Source organism: Tiliqua scincoides, chromosome 7 (genome assembly GCF_035046505.1).
Source record: "Tiliqua scincoides isolate rTilSci1 chromosome 7, rTilSci1.hap2, whole genome shotgun sequence".
NCBI classification, from domain to species: domain Eukaryota; kingdom Metazoa; phylum Chordata; class Lepidosauria; order Squamata; family Scincidae; genus Tiliqua; species Tiliqua scincoides.
In genome coordinates this window covers 44,275,856-44,300,671 of record NC_089827.1, presented here as the reverse complement: position 1 = coordinate 44,300,671, position 24,816 = coordinate 44,275,856, and the positions used below count along the sequence as shown (strand labels likewise).

The 24,816-nt window shown below is 44.2% G+C and overlaps 1 protein-coding gene and 1 pseudogene across 7 annotated transcripts in view; both read left to right on the top strand.

The window, feature by feature from the left end:
* The window catches only part of DENND5B (DENN domain containing 5B), a 117,898-nt gene that overhangs the window by 54,834 nt on the left and 38,248 nt on the right, over window positions 1-24,816 (top strand). For 4 of the 7 annotated variants that reach the window (XM_066634551.1, XM_066634547.1, XM_066634543.1 and 1 more), the window contains 4 exons: window positions 5,231-5,340; window positions 11,296-11,962; window positions 18,190-18,377; window positions 23,398-23,934. In XM_066634551.1, coding sequence (XP_066490648.1) covers window positions 5,231-5,340; window positions 11,296-11,962; window positions 18,190-18,377; window positions 23,398-23,934 — 1,502 coding nt within the window. The other 3 variants (XM_066634549.1, XM_066634548.1, XM_066634550.1) reach the window with 3 other exon arrangements.
* LOC136657949 (5S ribosomal RNA) lies at window positions 12,801-12,919 on the top strand (annotated as a pseudogene).

The following is a 24,816-nucleotide window of genomic DNA, read 5'->3' as shown; positions in this document are numbered from 1 at the left end:
GAAGGCAGCCCAGAATGCCTCTGTGGGGGGCAGGCCTCGGGGGGTGGTCCACAGATTAGTGCACCAATACTATTGGCAGCTGACTGCTGCAAGGGGGACACAACAAGGGGAGTGGATAGCGGCATGGTGATGCCCCCCAAGCCTGGTGCCCAGGGCGTTTGTCTCCCTTGCTCCCTCAGGTACACCACTGGTATGCAGTTTTGGGTTGCCACACTGACCATTGGGGAATGGTCAGCATGCTTTGAATTTTGGCAAGCTGGTAAGAAATTGGACAAGGTGACATCACAGATTGATTAGGGCTGCAGTCTATGACCCACCAAGGTAAATGCAGTCCCTCCAGGAACATCTTGTGGTACTCCAGTTGCTTGAAAACATCCTTGATACTGCATCCACAGGCAGCAGAAAGAGGAAAATAACCCGAACCAGTGGTGGTACTCTGCCTTGGCACTGGTAAGACAAATTGTGTGGGTGTCCTTTTCATGTTTTCGATTTTGCAGCTGCTTTTCTGGTCTGCATCCAGGATTTTAAAGACAAATGAGGCTTAGTAGAAACTTGCAAGTGCAGTTGAGAAAAAGTGAATGTAAATGTGTTTGGGTGTGCAGGTTGTTACATGAAAATCCCTTTTCCTTTTTCCTTTTGTGATTTTTATATCTGGTTATGTATTATGGACTAAAATATCATGCAGGCAAAACCTCAACACCTTTAAACTTCTCACAATCAGGTCAAGCCACAAGATCATGGCTGCACAACCTCCACTCCCCTGTGATTATACATTAACAACACTGGAAGAGTAAATCCGTTGTTTAAATGTCTTTATTGTTTAACTCAATCACTTTAAATGTCTTCTATTGTTGTATTGTTTAATTAAATCACTGCTTATTGTGTAAGTTTCCCTAGCCAGGGAAGCCAGCCATTTGACCCATTTGAATTCTGCTGATAATAGACATCATGTCTCCCAAATTCCCTGCAGGGGCGACAGAAAGCAAGCTACCTCCCCTCCCCAGGAGGCCAGTCATGGCTGATACCTATTATCCTGTTTTTCTTGCATGCTCCACGTGTCCCACTGTGTGTAGTGAGCATGCGTATCCAGGACAGCTCTAGGCCACATCCGGGTCATTCCGGTCAGCAAAAACCCTTAAAAGAGAGGGCTCCTGCCATGTGCTCTCTCTCTCTGGCTGCCCTTCCAAGGTAGAGGTCCTCCATAGGACTCTCCACCCCCCATCCAACTGCTTCTCAGGACAGGTAACTATATGCGTCTAACTGGCCCACCTCACCCCAGCAGTGTCTTTTCTAGTGGCTGTCTGCTGGTGTTGCATCTTTTTAGATTGTGAGCCCTTTTGGGACAGGGTGCCATTAGATATTAGATATTTGATTTTCTCTGTAAACCGCTTTGTGAACTTTTTGTTGAAAAGCGGTATATAAATACTGTTGTTGTTGTTGTTGTTGTCTGGAATTCCTTCCTTTCTCTCCCCCCTCCTTTTCTCCCCAGCTTTAGTCAGCAACTGGGTTGGCAGATCAGGGACCCCTAAAAATCATTCCCTACAAACCTTCCCTTTTTCCTGATCTCCTCGGATGCACCAAATACTGCTCACATGCAACCACCAGAAGCTAGGTACACTAGACACAAGTACTAGAAACGTATACTTATCAATTTTCCATGTGCATTATGTATACCTGTGTGTTTCTGCAATAAAAATATAATCCTATTGAAAGTTATCTTTCTCCCAGTCTCTTTTCAAGCTAAAAAGGAATTTTTTTGCATTATGTCGTCTTGTTATCTAGCCTGCGATCCTGAAGTTTCCAAAAGGGTAATATAACAGTTCCCCTTAAAACATAACAGCCCTTTTTGGTAACAAGGTCTCATGGGAAAAGGGTTGCAAGCTGTGAAGAACTGGTGCATGCTACAGTGTATGAAATCTTAAAAATACAACGGGGGTGCCTCATAACACTGTACAGGCGTGCACTGCTTAATAATGGGCCACATATATGAGGCGGTCAAAGACATTCTTAATGAGACAATCAGGTCTCCCTTAGCTTGCAGCAGAGTGTCTGTTTACACAGCAAGGAGGCTCTTAATGCAGAGGCAGTCTATCTCCAGTAGCCTGTGCAGCCAGCAAGTGTCTGGCAGGGAGTGTTTGTTTACGCATTAAAGGCACTAGATTGGGTGGAATGTTCGCTTAACAACCTAACTGCATAAGGACTGGGACAGGGATAGGGGAATGTATCCCCATTGTTACATGGTGCACACCTGTACTTCTAGGTCTACAGTAAAAACATCCTAGGTGTACAGCTAAAAAATGTCCTGTGAATTTGATACATAAACCTTTGAAATTGCTTGTACCATGCCAAGTACACTGCATAAGCATTAGTTTTATCACTGCACACATCCCCTGTCTCAGTTGGTGTGGGGGGGGAAGGGGGGTGTCCTGGTCAGGAGAGCCTGGAGACCCAATCAGCTGGTGTGTGCCAATTCCAGCAGCTGGCCTAGGCTAGAACCTCTTTGTTCTGGCTCAACATGTGCAAAGAAGACAAGAAATGTAGAATGCACACTGTCTGCCTAGCCATTGTCATCTTTCCGCAAAGGCACAGACTTCAGCGTGACTTAGGGATGCCTCTTTCCTGTTGAACTTCATGCTGAGTGTTTTCTTAAGGGAGAGATTTGGGGGGAGGGGGAACTCAACCATCATAATCTCTGACAAAATTTATCAGTGCTAAGTCAGCCTACTCGAAGTCAAGGGAAGCCTCTGCTTTGACTGGAGAGAGGTGCCCCATACCTGGCCGCTTCACTGTCCCACTGCCTGGAACCTCTTCTTGGTAGTGGCCTACTGCTTCTGCCTCCCTCAGTGTCCCTGGTGCAAATCACAGCAGTGGAACTGGAGGAAGAGAAGAGGCCACTGTGCTCTTGTTCCTGATTGCTCTATCACAAAGAGGATCACAGCAGTACCTCTCACACCCCCCCCCCCATCACCTCTGGAGCCCACCACTTCTTCAAAACAGGAAGGGTTGGGAGCCTGGGAAGACTTCATAACCATAACCTTCATAACCAACCTGTGTTAAAGAAGCAGCAGACAGAGAAGACAATGGAGGTAGTGATGAAGGTGAGAGGTGGGTAGGTGTGGGCGGTAGATGTACACACCGGGAACATGCAAAAGGAAGCAGAAAATGTGGGCGCTTTCCAGATGTTAGGAATGGCACCCTTCCCTTTCCAGAATATACTCCCGTTTATATACTTGGGGAATGACCTGGAATGTGAGACACGAACTGCAGTCATGTCTACACAACAATGCACAAGTCTGTCTGGTTACTGCACTTTTAAGCCATTCAGGTAGTTGTAGTTCATTGTAGCTCGTTTTTATGGCATTATCTCAAAGCTGCTTCTCTTGGGCTTTTTAATTTGTCATCTGAGCTGGGAAACATAACCGCTATTTCCACACCTCCTGACAGTAATGGAGACTCCTGCAAGGATGCCTGAGGAGATGTCTAGGCCTTAATCTTGAGCCCTCCATTGCCAAGAAGTTTCCTTACATAAGAACATAAGAACAGCCCCACTGGATCAGGCCATAGGCCCATCTAGTCCAGCTTCCTGTATCTCACAGCGGCCCACCAAATGCCCCAGGGAGCACACCAGATAACAAGAGACCTCGTCCTGGTGCTCTCCCCTACATCTGGCATTCTGACTTAACCCTAAAATCAGGAGGTTGCGCATACACATCATGGCTTGTACCCCATAATGGATTTTTCCTCCAGAAACTCGTCCAATCCCCTTTTAAAGGCGTCTAGGCTAGACGCCAGCACCACATCCTGTGGCAAGGAGTTCCACAGACTGACCACGCGCTGAGTAAAGAAATATTTTCTTTTGTCTGTCCTAACCCGCCCAACACTCAATTTTAGTGAATGTCCCCTGGTTCTGGTATTATGTGAGAGTGTAAAGAGCATCTCCCTATCCACTCTGTCCATCCCCTGCATAATTTTGTATGTCTCAATCATGTCCCCCCTCAAGCGTCTCTTTTCTAGGCTGAAGAGGCCCAAACGCCGTAGCCTTTCCTCATAAGGAAGGTGCCCCAGCCCCGTAATCAGCTTAGTCGCTCTCTTTTGCACCTTTTCCATTTCCACTATGTCTTTTTTGAGATGCGGCGACCAGAACTGGACACAATACTCCAGGTGTGGCCTTACCATCGATTTGTACAACGGCATTATAATATTAGCCGTTTTGTTCTCAATACCCTTCCTAATGATCCCAAGCATAGAATTGGCCTTCTTCACTGCCGCCGCACATTGGGTCGACACTTTCATCGACCTGTCCACCACCACCCCAAGATCTCTCTCCTGATCTGTCACAGACAGCTCAGAACCCATCAGCCTATATCTAAAGTTTTGATTTTTTGCCCCAATGTGCATGACTTTACACTTACTGACATTGAAGTGCATCTGCCATTTTGCTGCCCATTCTGCCAGTCTGGAGAGATCCTTCTGGAGCTCCTCACAATCACTTCTGGTCTTTACCACTCGGAAAAGTTTGGTGTCATCTGCAAACTTAGCCACTTCACTGCTCAACCCTGTCTCCAGGTCATTTATGAAGAGGTTGAAAAGCACCGGTCCCAGGACAGATCCTTGGGGCACACCGCTTTTCACCTCTCTCCATTGTGAAAATTGCCCATTGACACCCACTCTCTGCTTCCTGGCCTCCAACCAGTTCTCAATCCACGAGAGGACCTGTCCTCTAATTCCTTGCTGCAATCTTTTCCCTCATCAGCCTCAGGGGCTGGCAGTGGAGATGAGTGTCTCTTGAATCAGTCCTGAGCTTCAAGAGTTCGGGTTGGGCCTAATTCAGTCAGGTTCATGTGCAGGGGGTGGGGGTTGCCTTTTTGTTCAGATCATTCAAGTAATAATAATATTACACTCTGTAGTTTTCATGCAGGTCCATGTGATACACTTTTTTTTTTGGTCACTAGACTTGCTGACCAGTTTTGGTCATACCTGTGGTTTGCGGAGATGTTCACAAGCCTTCACAGAGAGGCTTGTGAAGGAGCCATTGATGATTATTTACGTATTTAAAATGTATATTTCAGTGCTATTAGACTTTGCCCTACTTGCACAGGGTAAAAACAAATTATGTGTGTGTCCGTGTCCTTTTCCTCTGAATTTTTTCCTGTAATTGGATGTTGAATAGGCCAGCTACTCTGCAGATTAGTTGTCCTTTGACTAATTGTTGCTTCTTACCAAATTGCAGGTGAAAATTTTGATCAAAGCCCCTTAAGAAGAACTTTCAAGTCGAAGGTTTTGGCTCACTATCCCCAGAACATTGAATGGAACCCCTTTGATCAAGATGCTGTCAACATGGTAGGTAGAAAAGTCTCCTCTCCAGAACTCCCTGTTTGTTTCCTCCTCCACAGGTGGGTCTCTTTTCTTTTTTCTCTTGTGTGTTTCAATCGTCCCCTCCCATCTCCCTAAGCCTCAATATACGAAATGTTAAAGGCGAAAGAAAAGTTGACAACGTGGGGAGGAGGTCCTGTGAAAATGGTTATGTAGGTTAATCTACAAAAGGAGGTTGTTTGTAGTCCAACATCACATTGCAGCCCAATCTTGTGCATATTTTCTCTGCACCCAGTAGGACTTATTCCCAGATTATGCATAGGATTGAAGCCCAACTGAGCTCTGTGCACCAGCTTCCACCAGTTCGCACTGTTGCAAACATGCCATAAGGCATGTTTGCGGGGCTTAGCGCTGTACCAGTGTCAAAGCTAGCCCAGCGCAAGCTCACAGTGGGCACACGTCCATGGAAAGCTGGTGATCTGCTGCTCAGCGGTTGCCCGAACCACAGGGTGGCAGAGAGGTAGGTAGGGGCAAGGAGGAGGCATTCCAGGGGAGGGTGGGGCAGTGGGAGCAGTATGATGGGCAGTGGGAGCAGGGCGGGAGGAGTACTGGTGGAGCTTAGCCCTACAGTATCCTGAGCTCTGTGTTGAGCCGTGTGGCCTGTCATGGAACTCTCTGATTCTGTGGCAGGTCCAGAGCAGGTCCCAGGGAAGGGGACAAACAATAAACTTTCTATCCCAGCCCCTCCTTGGAATCATCATCATCTTTGCAGAATGTTGTCATTTTAGAGGAAAATAGTCTTGCTTAGGGAAATGGATTTTCTCCTGATAACCAGAGGCAGTTATTGTCCTTGGTTGCGCTCCGTTTCTCCCCCCTTCCCAGTTTTATTTTTGTCATTCCCTTAGTTTTCCTGACTGCAAACAGGGAATCGTCAGCTTCAGCCACGGGTGGAATTGCTGCTGTTGAAAGAACAAACACGTTTTAGTCTCTCCTCACCCGTAGCACCCTGCACACAAAACCCAGAGCTTTTCTTTCAGAATCTACTCTGCCTGGTCTCTTCCTCCCCATGCTCTGCTTCGATGACACTGCTGTATGGGGCTTGTGTTTTATTATGATTAGAATGTCTTAAGTGCCCCAACAGAAGAACAGATACTACATGTATGGATGCATAAATACGAACATGCTTTCTAGGCAGGTATGTATGTGTGTATACATGTACTCGCTTGCATACTGTTTATCTGTGTGTGTCAGTACTTGTCTTTTAAAAGATACCTAGAACTGGAGCATGGTATTTTTGCAATATTGGAAAAAATCTCCACTTACTCACCGTGTTTGAGCAACATCATCCAGCAAGGAATGTTTTGAATGAATCCGTGGCTGCTGTCCAAAATTGCCCTGTGCCATAAAGTTGCAGTTCATGTCAACAAAGTCCATCAATTAAATTAAATTCAATCCTGCTGTTGACTCCAGTCGTATATTATTCTGGCATTAAGTGTAAAGGGGACTTTGAGAACCTGATCTGGATGATTCATGGGGCTGACAATATTGGATCTGGGCTTGTATGTCTGGCAGTCCAGTTAAATTCTGCTTCTGGCATGAGCGACTGAGTTGCACTTGACATTTAGTAATTAATCAATGATTTTAATCTTATCTGAAGCTAGCAACAATGAATGAGATGTCCATTGGCCTTAATGCTCTTTATATGACTAGAGTTTGCACATTCCCTCTTCTCCATAGATGCCTAGTCACACAGTTTACAATTGGTTACCGGCTTGGTTTTTACACAAATGACCTAATGAACTGGGTTTTAACTTTTAGGTCTTGTTCAGAGATTCACTAGAAGGTTCTGCGCGTGTAACGCAGAAGAGGCTGGAAACCACAAGCCAAAGGAGACATGACTAGTGGCAGGTCCATGCATTTTAAAACTCAGATCTGTGTTGGTTGCGTAGAAGGCTGTCTATGTCCAGTTTTTAAAGAGGAATAGCAGCACGTTGGCATGGGGAACTGAACCCTCCTGCCTGTTGCTTACCTTTCCATAGCATAGACTGACCTCTAAAGGGACTTTTCTTCTGGCTCAGCTCCCTTGCAGTATTGGAGTCTGCCCCCCCCCAAGGCCCAGTTGACTCCATCACTAGCAATCAATGTAGAGCTGCCTAAGTTTCAGCTGAAGAGACTCTACAGTCTTGCTGATTTTGCTGTTAGTTTTTCTCTGCTAATATGCTGTGCCAGTGCTGTTTTCTCTCCATTTTGGGGTCTATTGTTTTTAGCTATATATGTTAAGCTATTTAAGGACTATCAACGGGGGATTCCATTGCTGAATTTTTCTAGATGTTGGGGAGAAGGGTTCTAGCCCATGCTTTTCCTTTTACAGTGGTTTTCAAAGGGCAGGCTCCAAAGAGCCACACAGCTAATTTTATGCATGAAAGGAAGCTTTGGGCTTTTGTTTCTCAAATAGTTACAGCCTCCTAGTGCACTATTTTTGGAAGCAAGAGAGTTTTTCAGCAGCAGTTTGATATCTAATGGGATCCTGCTATTCAAAGACAAATATGGAATCCCCCTGGGCATGCCCAAGCTCTTACACTTGCCCAAAGTAGCTCTTTGGATTCTGACCAATGTGGGAAGAAGAGGTTTGTTCACAGGGGAGCATTCAGTTGTGCATATCCCTTGTGTCCACCCCAGCAATCTGAAATACCACAATTTCACAACAGTGTTATTGTGTGATCTTATGCAGGACCAGTCCAATATGTCCTGTCAACTGAGGCCCCAAATTGCCCAGTAGTGTGCCACTTGCCACCTTTGCCATCTTTCTTGCTGCTTCTGCAAAGGTGGAGGAGTGACAGAGGTGGGCACCCCTCACCAATCTTCTGCCTCAGTTGGCTTCCTACAACTCAGCCCTGATCTTCTGTTTGTTGAAGTACCTAGTCTCTCCAGGTCTTCTCCTAGTACAGATCTGTTGCACATCCAGAAGTGAAATTTTGGGTAGGAAATAATGGTTTTGTAATTGAAACTGAAGTTTGAGCCACCCTGAGTTTCAGGAAAAACAAGATTAAAAGTAGTCTTTATAGGAGTATTTCCTATGGAGTATTGGTGTAATTTTTACACTGCATAACAAATCACGCTGCATCACAAGCAACAGATCCCTCTTTCTTTTTAATTAAAAGCTCAAAATATTCATAAAGAACATATGTTAAAATCCCTCAAGTCAACATTCCTAGTGATTTTTTTCCCAAGAGATTGGGTTTTTTACAGGGTCTGTGGCTGAATACAGCTGTGCTACTTCTCTGATGGGCCTCAGCCAAGTTCAGAGACAAGTCACTCTGTGTGCATGTGGGGGGGGGGGGTCCAACAGATCAGGGTCTTGAGCAGGGGTGTCAAACCAGTTCCTTACAGTGGGCCGAACAGCATTCATGGTGCCTGCTGAGGGCTGAAGTGATGTCATTAAGCAGGTGATGACAAAAAAACAAGCACGACAGATGACAGAAGTGAAAATGTACAAATCTTGATCATATTTTCAAGTTATGAGAGAGCCCAATTATCACATGGCACATTACCACATCAGTAGAAGCGGTGCTGCTGGAAGGCTGGCCAGTTTGATAATTGGGCTCAACGCTTCTGCGTTGGAGGGGACAGGATGAGATGACACAAGGTGTTGCTAATCTGTTCAGCCGCTTCTTTGAACAATGAATTTCTGTAAAGTGCTGGGAGGGGGGAATGAGGATCAGAGCTCTGATCCTTATCTAGTCTCAGACGTGATACTATCTGTGAGTTGTGTAAGACTAGTAACTACCCTGGTGAAAGGGTGTTTTCTGGGGCAGTGCTACTCCAAATGTGGTCCACTGCTTGTCTGTGAGCCGTTAGTGTCAACTGGGGCTTCTTTTTTTTAGCTTCTCAGAATCTCCTGAGCAGAAGCCTGTCTAATGGCCCTAGCACCTGGATCGGTGATGCCATGACATTACTTTCAGGTTTGCCTGGAGAAGAAGGACCACTTCATGGTCTGGCTGCTTCCCACTGTTCCTTCTCCCCTTCAAAAGGAAGCCTCCACAGGAGAAGGAATGGGGATGGCAACCGCCACCTCCTTCTCCGGAGAACCCAGAATTCACAGAGGAGGTGGTGCTGGTGGAGGAAAAAAATTGTGGCCCCTTGACATAGTATCCAGGACTGATGCTCCACACTTGTTACATCCACCCAGCCTCCAGCCTTGTTACCTTCTGCTACCAATGCTTAGACATGCACCACGCCTCACACGAGGCTCTGAGAAGCAGAAAAGGAAGTGAGAAAGACGAGGTAAACCAATGCGCTGTGTGCCCCTTCCATCTGTAGTGCAGTGATGGTGGATATTTTGAGAAGCCCTGTTCTAGAGGATGATGCAGGATGTTGACATAGGCAGAACCCAATCCTATCCTTGAAACCCCCCATGTGCGCTCATGCAAAGTGCTGAAAAATGAGCACATTGTATCCACTGTGGGAGCAGATCGGGAGTCTTCAGAGGGGAGGGGGACTTCCCTTTAAGTCTCCCGCTCTGCAGTGGGTCTCCTTAGATCTGCGCTAACTCTGTAGCTGATGCAAGTCCAAAGAGGCAAAGCGAGCGGGAAGGCTGGCAAAGCAGGAGATATGATCCAGCATGCACCATTGCTGCAGGATCCACCATCTCCTGCAGTTTCCCTGCCCAGTTTCTCCCTCTCCCTTGTCCCTGATCACTGCCTTTCCTTCTCCAGCAGGGTCTGGTGCACTGCTGCTTTTTGTGGTAGCACTCCAAAAATGATTGCTGATAGAATCCTCTGTGCTCCATCAGCATCCATTTTACAACAGTGTAAATTCTTTCTGCTGCCATGAAAGGCTCCGCTTGGCAGCCCAATCCACAGTAGGATTGGGCTGTGAGTGTGGCCAGCTGACCCCTAGGTAGGTCTTATAAAATCCATACCTCTAAGCCACCCAAGCAACCTATTGCATAGGCAGTACAGACGTGCTTGCTGCCTTGTCTTAACGTGGCTCTTAGCCTCTGACTGACTGACCTGGTACTGGATCCTTGACTGGTCTGGCTGGCTCTGGCTTTATGCTACAAGAGCATCCTGCTGTGTCCTGTGCCAAACCATGACAGTTGCTCAGATAGAGGAGCTGGCTTGGAGGTTAGGGTTTCATAGTACCTATTGAGTGCAGACTGCCCTGTGAGTCAACTGAGAATAATCAGGTTAGTCCTGCAGCCTGGAGGGTGTTCTTGACACAGAGTTTGGTTTGCTGAGTCTTTGGAGGTCTCAGGAAGTAAAGTACCAGAGATTCATTTTAGACACACACATGCACTCACACTCATTCACATACATTTACACGCAGTCATTCCTGGTGCCTTACACTTGTTCATGTTTAGTAAGTACATAGATTTACTTGTAACTCTGGTGCTGATGTTAAGAGGTCAGGAAAGCTGGGAGGGCATTGTTTTTACTGACTGTAATTGTCTGGTATGACTGAGCTTTAGCTTGCTGAAGTGCGCTCTTCTCTGGCAAGTCCCACTTGCATTCTTAATTATGTGCAATTCACATTAGTTGCTAAGGAAATAGGCTTTTTGTTAGCTTTTTTTTTTAAACTGAGCTCTCAGCCAACGCATGAGACTTTAAATGAATTTACAAGCAGTGGCAAATGGCTATTGCAGTATAATAGTACAATGTCATTCTGTTGACTTTGTGAAAAGGCAAAGTCCTGAGCTTATTGCTGAGAATCCCATTTTTAAGAGTACAGCTTATAATTAAATGGTTTAACAAGGTGGCACCTCCCACCCCTTTCCTCATTTCTTGTGAGTGATCACGGAAAGCACAGTCCACCAGCGGCATCTCTAGTGCAAACCCTGTTGGAACACATGGGAACTGAACAGATGCTGCTTGCGTTCAAGCACTTCATTGGGGCCTGAGCAAAAGATGGTCTATTGGATTGTACTGTGTGAAATTGGATTGGCTACTGAAGTGTGTCTCTCTTCCCCTCTTCCTCCTGCAGTTATGTATGCCCAAAGGGCTATCCTTCAGCACTCAAACTGATAACAGAGACCCCCAGTTCCACTCGTTCATTATTACCCGGGAAGATGGCTCTCGCACATACGGGTTTGTGCTCACCTTCTACGAGGAGGTCCTGAGCAAGCAAATCTGCACAGCCATGCAGACGCTCTATCAAATGCACAACGCAGAGCAATGCAACAGCGTCTGTGCGTCGTCGTCCTGCAGCATGGACTCGCTGGCCAGCAGCCTTGACGAAGGAGACTCCACGTCACTTGCCAAGATGCAGCGCTACAACTCCTATGACATCAACAGGGACACACTTTATGTCTCCAAGTGTATTTGCCTCATTGCCCCCCTCCCTTTCATGCAAGCCTGCAAGAAATTTCTCATCCAGCTTTATAGAGCAGTCACTTCTCAGCAACCCCCACCTCTCCCCCTGGAAAGCTACATCCATAACATTCTTTATGAAGTACCCCTTCCACCACCTGGGAGGTCACTAAAATTCTATGGGGTATATGAGCCTATAGTTTGCCAGAGACCTGGGCCTAATGAATTGCCGCTGTCTGACTATCCTCTCCGAGAGGCGTTTGAACTACTGGGCTTGGAGAACCTCATTCAGGTGTTCACATGTGTTCTTCTCGAAATGCAGATCCTTCTCTATTCTCAAGGTAAGGGAGCTCCTTCTGGTCCAATCGAGCTGTTGACTTTTTTTCTGCCCTGTGAAAGTATTGGTACTTTTACAAAGATGGAGGCAAGTGGGTTATGGGTCCATGGAAGGAGACAAGTGCTCTTATGTCTTGGGCTGGCTTTTGGTTTCTTTAGGATATGACGTTTCTTTCTGTCCCTTTAAAAATATTTCTGTCTTGCCCTTTCAGGAAACTCAGGTTGGTCCGTGAAACAACTATAAAAACAACCAATAAAACAAGTAGCATTAGCACTAAAAAAAAGTCCATAGCTCTTGGATAAAGCTAACAGAGGCTGCAAGTCCTGTGCATGTGTGCCTGGGACTTTGGACTAACTTTAGAGTAAACAGGCATAAGATTGCACCGTAATAGCCTGCTGCTTGGGTTAGAAGCTCACCTTAAACAGCAGTCCTGACCCTGCCATCTAGGTGACACATGTTTAATTATTCATATCTGTTACTCATGGCGGCTAGTGATCAAATTTAGGCATAATGTGCTTTCCTCAATGTGATCATAAAATGATTGAAAGCCAAAATGTTGGAATATTAGGTGGTGCATTTTGAACCAAAATATGTACTTCGTGTGTGTTTGCACATCCTACTCAAATCTGAGTCGGATATCATTTAAGGCCAATTCTGTTTAGATAGCAACAATTCCTGTCTGAAGAATTCAGTGTTGATAGGAAGCCTGATACTTTGTCAACAAGAATGTATTGGATAAAATGTTGAATAATTTGGGATCCACATTGCAGTTGCTCTGAACCTATATAATGATGATCTCGGGGGGGGGGGGGAATTCTTATTCTTGGTCCATAGCATGTCTAATTTTCCAAAATATTACCCTGCACATGCCCAATCTCCTCTGATCTTGGAAGCTAAGCAGGGTCAGGCCTGGTTAGTACTTGGATGGGAGACCGCCTGGGAATACCGGGTGCTGTAGGCTTATACCATAGTCTTTCGAGACTGAAGTTTGCCAACCAACCATTTTTCTTACATTTTAATCCTCCTGGTGGCCTTTCAAGAGGAGGTCAAAGACCAAGGGTGTGGTTTGTAGAAGATCACATATCAAGCTGGAAGGAAAGGAACCCGAAGCATTCTGTTGTACCTCATAGACTTAGATGTTTTTTGTAACAACAAAAGACTTTAGGTTGGGGTGTGTGCATGGTCTTTTGGGTTTTATTTTTATTGTTGTTGCCTTTCTATACTAGTACTGTTCTATGCATGACACTGAATTCTTGAAGAATTCCTCCTTACAATGCAATCCTAAGCCACTTCCTGCCAGCGGGACGGGCACACATGTGGTTGCAAATGTGCCGTAGAGCACGTTGCAACTGTATAGAGGCCAGTGCCACTGGTGGAACGGCCTCTGCCTGCAGGCCTCCACTGGCGTCAGAGCAGTACCCACCAACCGGGGTAACTCCAAAACCAGGAGGTGGAAGAAGGGGGTGTTTTGAGCCAGGGCAGGATGGGGAAGAGGGCAGTTCAGGCCCAGGAGGGGGGGGGGAGAATATGGCAGAGGAAACCCACTGGTTTCCCACTGGAAACCTACTTGGTTCTTCATCAGCAATTGAGCTGGTGCAGCTCTGAGCAGACCCATAGAGACTGCTGGGCCTTGACACAGGGTTAAGGGATCTCCTTTACTTCGAGGAGATCTCTGGCTGCCTCTCTGCCTGCATGGAATACAATGGTATCAGAATTGGTCTGTTAATTGTGTTAAAACTTATAGAGAAGAGACTTAAACAGAACCAGACTAAAATAATCAGCTTCTTCTAGAACAAAGCACATTTTATATTTGCAGTCAGAATGTTCTTCTGTTACATATGCAATCTAAAGCTTGTTCAAGATAGGCCAATGATATAGAAGGCAATACCTGTCTTTTCCAAAATTGAAGCCTTTTGAGAACATCTGTGGAAAAGTTTTATTTATACGTTGAATTAACCTTTAACTGTGAAGCACAAGGCATTACACTAACAATATTCTTTCCTATCTTACTTTAAATAGCTTCCTGGTGTCTTCTGGTCTTATTTTTGTTTTGTTTTTCAAAAAGCAAATCCTGTGACTTTTAAACTGGCCTCTATCTAAATTTCTGTTCTATATTTTTAAAATGTAGGTTTTTATATCCTGCAAAACAGTATAATGAATTTGGGAGGTAGAAGTTTGCAACCAGTTTCAAAATAATCCCCTTCTGAGATGGGTAATACAATTTCCTTGGGCTCAGTAACAAAATGCTATTGGCACAAGATTGCTGCTCAGGAGGGATGAATTAAATTGTTAGCACTGCAGAAACTAGGAAGGATCTTTAGGCTATGTGCCTGCAAGCAATTTAAATGAGAATTTGGTTCTCCTGACTCTGCGGCTTAAGCTTTTCTCAGTTCATGAGCAACTGTACCTGGACACCAATTTAAAGGAGCAAATGGATGAATTAAAGGATCTCATCAAAAAATTTTACTATCTCAGAGACTGGAAGATATTAACATTTGAACCTGTCAGGAATGTTGTCTGTATCTAGAGCCCATTGAGACAGGGACTTTCTTCTTGTCCTTTGCCAAATGCTGTATAGTACGGGTCTCCAATCCCAGGCCAGGGGCCAAATCTGGCCCTCCAGAAGATTTATCCAGCCCCCAAGGTTCCCCAGAGTCTCAGAGCTAAAAATAGCTCAAACGATGCACTTCTGGGTTTCCCAGCATGGGAATATTCCTCATTCAGCCACTAGAGGTGCTGAATCTAATGCAGTGTAATGATAAGAAATTACTCCATTACATTACATTCAGCACTTCTAGTGGCTGAATGAGATATATACCAATGGTGGGAAACCTGGAATATAAAGTGAATGTCTGCATTAGACTTATACAGAGCACAAACTGAGACAAAAAGAAGTTAGTGATTTGCACTATAACTTGCTTGATACTTTTTCAAAATCCATTACCCTTTTCTGTCCAAGTCAGTTTTGCCCTCTGCTCCCCTGCTCCTGCCACCCCCATCCACTTACTGTATTCAGTCAAATTCTCAGCCCATTAGTTCTGCATGCATGTGGTGTTGATATATTTTCCAGCCCTCGACACCATGTCACATATACGATGTGGCCCTTGTGCCAGAAAGTTTGGAGGCTCCTCACCTTTGGGTCTGTCTTAGGTGTTCCAAATCTATGCGTGTCTTTAAATCAGTGGTTCTCAAACTTTTTATAGGCCCTAGGATGCTGCCAGATTTATAAGTGCCAAGGGATGTGGCTATAATGGTGATTGGGCAACAATGCTCTCCCCCCCCCCCCAAGTAGCAGCTTATTCAACCCTTGATGCATATCGTCTAATCTGCCCTGTCAGTTTCACAAACCACCAAAAATTGGATCATGACCCCCTGGTGGGTCCCAGACCCACAGTTTGAGAGCTGCTGGTTTAAAAGATAAGTAGCAGCCCTGTGTGTGACCTAGATCTGACTGGGAACTATGGTATAGGGGGAAGGAGAGCTTTAACCCTTTATCCTAGCTGTCATCCCAACCTGGATCCCTCCCCCACTTTCTGGATGCTACTGTGAATTCCTGAAGAGGGAAGGAATCCAAATGGGCAGTGGCAGGTTTATCTTTAGAAGAACAAACCTGCAAATCCTAATAAGATGGGCTGTTTGCATTCTGCCCACTTTGGGCCTTTATGGGATCCTGCTCAGAGATGGAAGTTAAAAAGGAAGGGGCAAAAGTTCCTGATGCCCCACCCATGCCTTCCTGAGCAGGAGATCTGGGGAACCAAGGGGAAAAGACTGTTTTTAAACTGTGAAATTCAGCAATTGCAGTGTGCAATTGCACACACACATATGAAAAATTAGTCCTGCCTGCTGGCAACAAAAAAAAAAATTTAAGACTCTACAGTAGTTACATTATTAATGCTCATCTTTCACATAGCTGAGATAATGAAATGGCCTCTTTACCCTATCTTTGCTAACAGCATGCTGTCTGTCTTATTCTAGTAGTGTTTGCCCTGTCTGGAAAAGCTTCATTGTGTCAGTGGTAGGGGAGACTGGAGTCTCCCAAGACGTGCATACTCGAATGCAATATTTAATTCATGGATGGATGGTGATCAAACTAATTTTTTGAAAATTCTGCATGTCTGAAAATGAACTTTGATGTAGTTAAGCCATAAAAATTGATGATGTACTTGGCAAGGGCAGTGATTTTTATTCCCCCCCCCCATTAATTCTCTGCCAGCGGAGAGGGTGTGTGTGTGTGTGTGTGTGTGTGTGGATTTGACCCATATTTTTTCCTCAGCTAATCCTTTGGAGGCAATTCCCAGATGGCTTACAATGGTGGCTTTCCATTAATATCAGCTGCTGAAACCCTCTATAAAGCTCTGTATGATTTGAACAGTTACTTAAGAGATCACCTCTTCTTCCATATGGCACCTTTTGTAAATATTTCATGGCCTCATTTGAGCTGGCCATAAGGACCATGGGTCAGATCCATTGGTGCACTTTCACATGCAGAAGGCGACTCTGCTCATAGGAGGACTGTTCCCCCCCCCCCAATGCTATAGAAGTGTGAGAATAATTACTCTTGGAGCAACTCCAGAGGACAGGCCTGCCTAGTCACATGCTGGGAGCCTATGGTCTCTTGGCAGGGGGTTGACCTGCCCTGTCATTGGCTGGACTACAACTTGCGGCATCTCAGTCACTGAGTAAGAAAATCAAGAGTTGGGTGAAGCTCTAGATTTTCTTAGTCAATGATGCAGCTGCTGCAAGTGTTGCTACAGCCGATGGGGTCCTTCGAGAAGCCCTTTAACACCCCTAGAAGAAACCCCTATTGGTTACTGAGGATGGAAGCAAGGAGGAACTTACTACTTCTCCCTCCTCTTCTTCAATGACCAGTAGAGAGAAAGTGAGGGTGAGAGGGGAAGGAACTGTCGCCATCTACCTACCACCGCCAAACCTCAGCAGTAGGTAAGCTGAAACTTGAATCTCAGAAGTGGGATTCAAGGTATGCCATGGTGGGAAAAGTTCAGTGTTGTGTATGCCCTTAAAGTACTCAAACCTGAGCTGTGTCCCAGGGCCCGGTGCACTCGGGCACCAGCCTTGATGGAAGATAATCCCAAGATAATGATCTGCTTGTGTGACCTGTTGCAGATGAGAACCTACCCTTTTAGACCACTGTGTGAACCCAGGTATGAGTAGAAATGTTTTAGAATAGTGCTGGAAGCTATTCCTTCTGCTTGTGGTTCTTTGGATCCAACCCAGTTTGTTTGAGAGTCAAGACAACCTTTGGAAAATGGGCTGAGACTCTTTCAAGTTACTCTGGCGTATGTGGTCTACACAGATTCTATGCAGATGTGAATGAGCCTAGATCAGTGCTTCCCAAACTGCTTCCCAGTGTTGTATATGCCCTTAAACCACTTGCTGGTCATTTCTGATACACTATTTTCAGGCCCACTGATGTTTAAATCTTACTGTTAAAAATCTTCATTTAAAGTCCCTTTGGAATTTTTACACTTATGATTACTGATGAAAAAAATTGGTGACTAAAAAGGAGGCATTATTTAGAACAGCATTGCGCATCACTAAAAGAACAAAATTTTGCATCTGTGTTATTGCACAAGGATACTATTTTTGCTAGAAGTGAATGTAACACAAAGAATAAAATGCTGATCAGGATTTCTGGGAATTTAAGAGGTGTACTTGCATAGAAACTATATTAAAAATAAGTCCTAGGGCTTTTTCTGCATCTTTAGAGCTAATTCTCATTCTGTGTTAAAGTGATTTTTACAGGCTGGCTGGGAACCTGGAACTTGTTGTTAACGCATGGACTGAAAATCAAAACTAATGAGCAATTATGAGCAAAAAAGAATACGACAGCAAATCCTCCTCTCTGTTTGTTCCTTTCTCATCCCATCTGTGTATTGCAATTCCTCTGGCAATTCCACAAAGCAATGTACATAATTCTGCTGAGCATTCCTGATGTTTGTCTTAGATTCACGTTTTTGTTTTAAGTTTCTTATCATAGCCGAATGTGGCTTGTTAAAATTTCATTGCTTTCTTTGCGCAGTAGTGCCAGAGTTAATATTTTAATACATTTTAAACAGGCAGTGAACTCCATGCTGTACATTAAATCAAGCCAATGAATAGCTATGAAAGCATCCTGTGGGTTTAAGAATTGCTCTGCGTGATGAAATGTGCCTGGGTTTTTAAAAAAGCAGCAACAGTATCGGTAACTCTGTGTGGGTTTTCTTTGTTTAGACTACCAGCGCTTGATGACAGTCGCAGAGGGGATCACCACGCTGCTGTTCCCATTTCAGTGGCAGCATGTATATGTCCCCATCCTCCCTGCCTCTCTTCTGCATTTTCTTGATGCTCCTGTACCTTACTTGATGGGCCTACAGTCCAAGGAGGGAACAGACCGTTCCAAGCTGGAACTTCCCCAAGAGGTGAATGTTAATGCTGTTTTTGGCCAGTATTTTGGCTGAGTTAAATATTTTTCACTTCTTGTAAGTTTACCTAATTCTGTACTTAAATTGTTGGTATGTATAGTACTGTCTGTGGCTAATTAAACAGGTTTTAAAGCATATGGAATCCACCAGTTTTCTGTTTAAATGAAGTGTGTGTGTATTTTTCCCTCCTTGTATTGACCTGGTGGACAAAGGGATCAAACAGTAAATGGTACACTTAGGAACTGTTCAGGAGATTTTTTTTTTGTCCCCACACCTGGCATCATTTCATTAGGGAACAGAAGTGTAACTAGAAGCCCCAGTGCCTGGGGCAGTGACATCACAATGTGACATGACATTGTGATGTCACTTCCTAGTTTTACCTGGAGGTGCTGGTAGCTTCACACCCCTGTTACTTCTTGTGTGGAGACTCCCCAAAGACAAGCCTCTGCAGAGAAGGAACAGGGCACATGAAGCCACCAGCACCTCCTCCTCCATGGGGAACCCAGAAGTGACTGCCTTGTGTGTTCTCCCCCCCCCCCACAGCATAGTGCCTGGGGCAGGTGCTCTTCAGGCTCCACTCTAGGTACGCCTCTGTTGGAGAAAGATTTAAAATGAATCTGGAATGTGCACACTTGTTTCCCTTCTTCCCCGCTTCTGTTGCTCCCTATAGAGATACAGTTGAATGGGGAGGTGATGGTGGTTAAGAATATTTATATGCTGCTTTTCATCATAAAGTAGTTCACAGTGCAGTTTACATAGACAAAATGAATTGCATTTTGTCTGCAAGACAGAAGATTCTCAGTATTGTTGTTCACTTCTATCTATAGTGCTGTCAAGGCGCAAGGGAGAAAAGAAAGGGGATATTACACATGAGCCAGAAGCCTGCTCCATATTTCTGCCTGTTCTTTCTTAGAATTGCAGGGGAGACGTGTCAGAAGAGGATGCAAACCTTCTAAACTGACATGGAAATTGCAGAACAGAGAGCAACTCCCTGAAACAGCTGTTTTTCCGGCAATTGAGTGCAGTTGGGCTCCTGAGTGCAGTATTTAGTTATGCAAAGAGCTCTCTAAAAGTGGTTCACAAGAGAAAGGAATGAGATGGTTCCCTGTCCTAAAGACTTCACTATTTAAAAGGTCTTTATTTAAAAGGGCAGGAGGTCTGGTCTAGAGGGTAGAGCCTCTGTTAGCCCGAAGATATCATCAGAAGGTCGCCAGTTCAAGGACACCGGCAGCTCCCTGAACAGCTGAGAATGGCGAGACCTTGAAGCAGCTGACAAGCCCAGCTGAGTGATTCCACCTGCTCTTGGTGTGAGCAAGAAGTGTCTTGGCTGCCCTCCATGTGAGAGATGGAGCTGCTTGTCAGCCTGCGAGGGAGAACTGGAGGCCAGAAGTGAGACCAAACCAGGAAGATCCATTCTGAAATGTTGTTGGTTCTTGAAAGAGAGAACCTCTATGATTGTAAAAATCCCCTTGAGGGATTTAGAAATGCCTGCCTATGTAAACCATGCCTGCCTATGTAAAGTCAGAGGAGTAATCCGATGACCAGAAAGGCGGTATATATGTACCTTGTTGTTGTTGTTGTTAAAAGTGGCTCAGGAAAACAGAGGCAGGGGAGGGAAGCAAGGATAAAATGCGGAAGAACGTGTGAATTACACATCATGCTTTATTATTGGCTTTATAGATAATGGGGGAAGGGAGAGTGGTCCTCGCCCCCTGGTGACCCCAAATGATCAACCCCCCCACTGGTGTTGCTAGAGGTTCTAGTTAGTCTTCAAAGGCAGTCTGATGTAGAACACAATGCAGTAATCTAATTTGGATGTCTTTAGAGGGCATGGTTTTTTTAAGCAGAGTTAAAACTCCTTCCACCATCCTTCTAATTTCGACCATCATGCTATGAACTTGGCACCTATGCTCTAAATAACAGCTCCTTTAGTTTCAAGGTCCTATTACAGGAACTCTCTTGAAGTAACTCTGGCTCCAGTAGTACTTTTGTCAATATTGTTGTCAGAGGGAGGTGCCTGACCTAGAACCACAGAAGGTTTTGATATGAGTACTTTGGGTACACTTCAGGGAGAAAGGCGGGGTAAAAATAGAATAAACAGGAGAGCATCTGTGATGTTTGTACCACTAATGTAAGAAAGTAGCGCAGCCAGATACCACCACTAGTATACAGCCTGTCATGTTAATGCTTGTATGTGTGTGTCTCCATTCCCCCCACCCATCCCACATTATTGCTGCGGATTATTTATTATTCATAGTAATTGTTGCTCTTCAATCTTTCCAATAAAGTGGCATCTAATCTATAAAATGTTTATCATGTTGAGTTTGGTACTGATTGTGTTTGCTACAACAGACTAATGTGAATCTCCTGTTGGATTTAGTTACTATTAAGTGTTTGGAGTTAATCCTCTGAAAAAATATACACGATCACACTCTCAAAAATGACTGTTTCCTGTCTTTACCACATGGGTGGTACATGCATGTGCTCTAAAACTTCATGCTATTCACAGTTTGAAGTGATGATCTAAATGTGATTGGTTCACTTGGGGTGGAATTGGGAGAAGGTTGTCTTAAAAACCAAAAAACCCAAAACTAGCTCCACTCTGTATTGTACATTTCCATATCCAAAGGAGCTTAGGTATTCTACACACCAGGCGAACAGAAGCACATGGTATATCTTCTGTTTTTGTAGCAGAGATCTGTCAAGTTTTAATAACTGTTTCTCCCAAATCCTGTGGGAAATCTTGCTATAAAGATATGGGGTCTCTTGAATAGCTTTTCAGTCCCTTGCAGCATCAAATGTAATCCACCTTCTTGTAACGTTCATGATACGAAACATAATATTTCTTTCATTTCAGCCTTGTGTATGGTGGCACAATAAAGTGACTGTGACTTATCCCTTTCCTATGATTGGAAAAATCATTGGATGTTCTCTTTGATAAAATACTAACATTATGAAATGCATGATACTGTGGAAGTGGTTGCTTTTGTCATTGAAGTAGACATAGCCATGGCCTTCAGTGAGATCATAACACATTTCCTGGGCTTTCGTCTGCTGTTAGTCGCATACTCTGCATTCATGCTGCAAACTGTTTGTTAAAATCAATGATTGTATTTGCCTTTGGAACTGATAGTCACTGTCAGATGGATTAAATAAATGTGGTTGTAAGAGTTGCAGTATCATACTAGGAGCATCCTGTACAATTTTAATTGTGTGTCTTGGTCCAAGTTGGTCTTAGTTGAGTGCTTTGTAGCTTACTACAGATTTAAAACCAGTTTGTGCTTTGCACATGTGTGCTAGTGAATTACAGTTCACTTCTGTGTTGCTTTTTATTGTTCAGACCAAGGTCCAGGCGCTTTGGGCTAAATATAAACCATTTGTGCACGAGATAAAATTCTAACAGGCCATCATAGATTCTTACGGGTGTTAATTGACGTTCATATTATTGGATGCCTTTTGAGAAGGGAATCCCTGAGGCCTTTCTGAGTTCGAATCTAACATTTTCTAATGGTTATGCAGACACTAATATTAAAAAATCCTTGAAATGAAATATCGATGAGAGAGTTCCTGTGAGCATGAGAAGAATCACAGCACTGAAGACTGTTTAACTGTTGTATGCGTAAACAGATTGCTTCTGGAGAGTGTGTGCTCTTCCCTTTTGATGGTGTACATCACTACGAGTATGGCAAGCCATGGGAATTGCACTTTCTATTTTAATTCGTATAGTGTATCAACAACAATCTTGGAATGCTGCATTTGCAGTCTCTCCCTGCTTAATGTCCTTCTGTTTGGAAATATTTTTAAACTTACGAGAGAGCTAATTAATGTAATGTGGGGATTCATTTAGAGTACAGCCTCTCTTTTTTTCCTGCTAGAAGCCCTTTGCAAGTGGATTTCTTCAACATGCCCTAGAGAAAATGATGGAGCATTGGTCCCAATTAAGCATCAGTTCAAAGACTAACAAGAACGAGCTGCAGTTGCCCTTGTGAATATCTAGGTCTCCCGTTATGCTGCTTTGTCATGCTTGGTACATCTGAGGCCTCAGTTCCTTTGGGGCAAACAAACTAGTATTAACGCACACTTTGTTCAATCCAGCAGATTCGTGAACAATGAATTCAGGGACAAGCTGAGCCGAGAAGAAAAATGTAATCTTATCCAAGGCATGGCTTTATATAAAACGCTCCAAACTAAAGTTCTTTTACTTTTCATTTTTCAAAGAGAAGTTTCCACCGAAGGAGAGGATTACAGTGTACATTTTAAAACGTCATGGCAAGGCTGGGCCCTGTCATGAGGCAGCAAAATCTGGGTGCTGATAAAGGGGGACTGAACATTTTGTTGTATTTTTAACTGTGGTTGGGGGGAGGGCTTTGGAATTGTCCTGCCTTGGACATGAAAATACTTCAGGCCAGCAAAGTGGGTGTGCATTTGGTAATTTTATCTCTCCACCACCACCACCCCCTTCAAATCAAGTCTCAAACACCTTGTGTGTTTTGGTAGTACTATACAGTTTAAAACCTTGTATTTAAGATGAAACTCATTCAAACCCCACTTGCACTTGAGGGATTACAGTTCTTAGTAGTTCCACTTTTCTGTCCAGTGAGAATCTCGTAAAGGTGTGAAAGCAGCATGCAGATCTATACAGAGTGGTAGTGGATCACAGATCTAGTCGTATGTAGTTGTATACAATGTGGACCAACTTGGATGTCCCTTCCCCATTATTCCTTTCTCTGTTAAACAGCCCAGAGAAACGTTTCAAAAGTTTCCATGTGTCAGGAATGGCAGTGGTTTTTGTATCATTGACAACTATAAGTTTTATTGGTCAGAGTGACTCAAAATAGTCCTGTGAAGATGGTTTAGGCTGAAATAGGCTTGTCTGAGGACATCTATTGTGTCTCAAGTGAGAAATTTTTACTGCTGTTTATGTAGAAAAATTCATTGCACTACAAGGGGACCATTATTGGGAAAGAAGATGTTCAGTTCCTCTTAACATATATTTGGTTCTTTTTTTTTTTTCCAGGCTAACCTCTGCTTTGTGGACATAGATAACCACTTTATTGAGCTACCAGAGGAACTTCCTCAGTTTCCAAACAAGTTGAATTTCATCCAAGAAATCTCTGAAGTTCTTCTTCAGTTTGGAATTCCCCTTGAGGGTGCCCTCCATTGTAGCGAGAGTGCTACCAAGTTGAAGAACCTGGTCCTCAATGACTTGGCCAATGATAAAAAGAATGGGAACATCCCCAGCAACCCCATCAACATGTATGAGCTGCTTAAAGGCAATGAAACGATCGCACGCCTCCAAGCTTTGGCAAAGAGGACAGGGGTTTCAGTGGATAAAATGAACATTGCCACTCCTCTGGAAGAGAAGGAAAGGAACGTTAAGCTTCAGTGCGAAGAAGACGAGCTGAGGGACTACAAGCTGAACGTGCAGCTTCGGGAGGTCTTCGCCAACCGCTTCACACAGATGTTTTCGGATTATGAGGCCTTTGTCATCCAAGCAGCACAAGACAGGGAATCGTGGCTGACGAACAGGGAGCAGATGCAAAATTTTGACAAAGTAAAAATAACCAAGTACTCTCCCCCCCTAAACTAACTTATTTGGCTTACACTTTATAGGCCTGCAGCTCATTCTTTATGTGGAGAAGATCCCAGGTTCCATCCTTGGCACCTCCAGTTAGAAGGATCTTAAGAGGCAGAGCTTGGAAAAACCTTGTCTGAAATTTTGTGGGCTTGCTACCTTTTAGCAATGTGAGATCAAATGGTCTTAAACCAGCCTCATATGTACAGTTACTTTGTACATTCAGATTTCTGCCCCTATCCCAATAAATCAACCTTTGTCTGGGTTTTGGTCCATCTCCCCATTACTTGGCAGAGGTAGGCAGAGGTAACTTTAATTAGGCCTTCACAGGTAACTAAAATTTTGTTTGCTTGAAAATACTTCCATTATAAATTGGATTAGAGGAGAAAGACAGAAGGAGAAAGTCCATGAAACAGTGTTCTAGAAGCTTCTGAATTGGATAAATCCAAATCCTTCCTTTCGATATGCAGATTTGGTGTTTGATTACTCTTGCGTTGTCTCTTCTTGGAAAAATGTTAAATTTCTATGGTGAAAATATCCATAATAATGTTGACAAAGGCCTTAGTTATTCAGGAACTGTATTTATGGAATTATCAGGTGATTGGGTCAAGCCTGTGCTTTTGGTTACCTGAGGTATTTAACCCCAGGAATCCACCAGGGATGGGCACATCAGGAATTTTTCACAACTTGTGTCAACTCGAGTCACAGACGTCACTGACTCTGATACGACTCAGGGCCAGCAACTTGGAAATGAATCATGACTCGAATTGACTTGAGTGACAACTCACTTTTTGTAGGTGATTGTGACTCCGTTTTGAGTGTGCACATGCTTGCTTTTTTCACAACCCTCAACTCATGCTG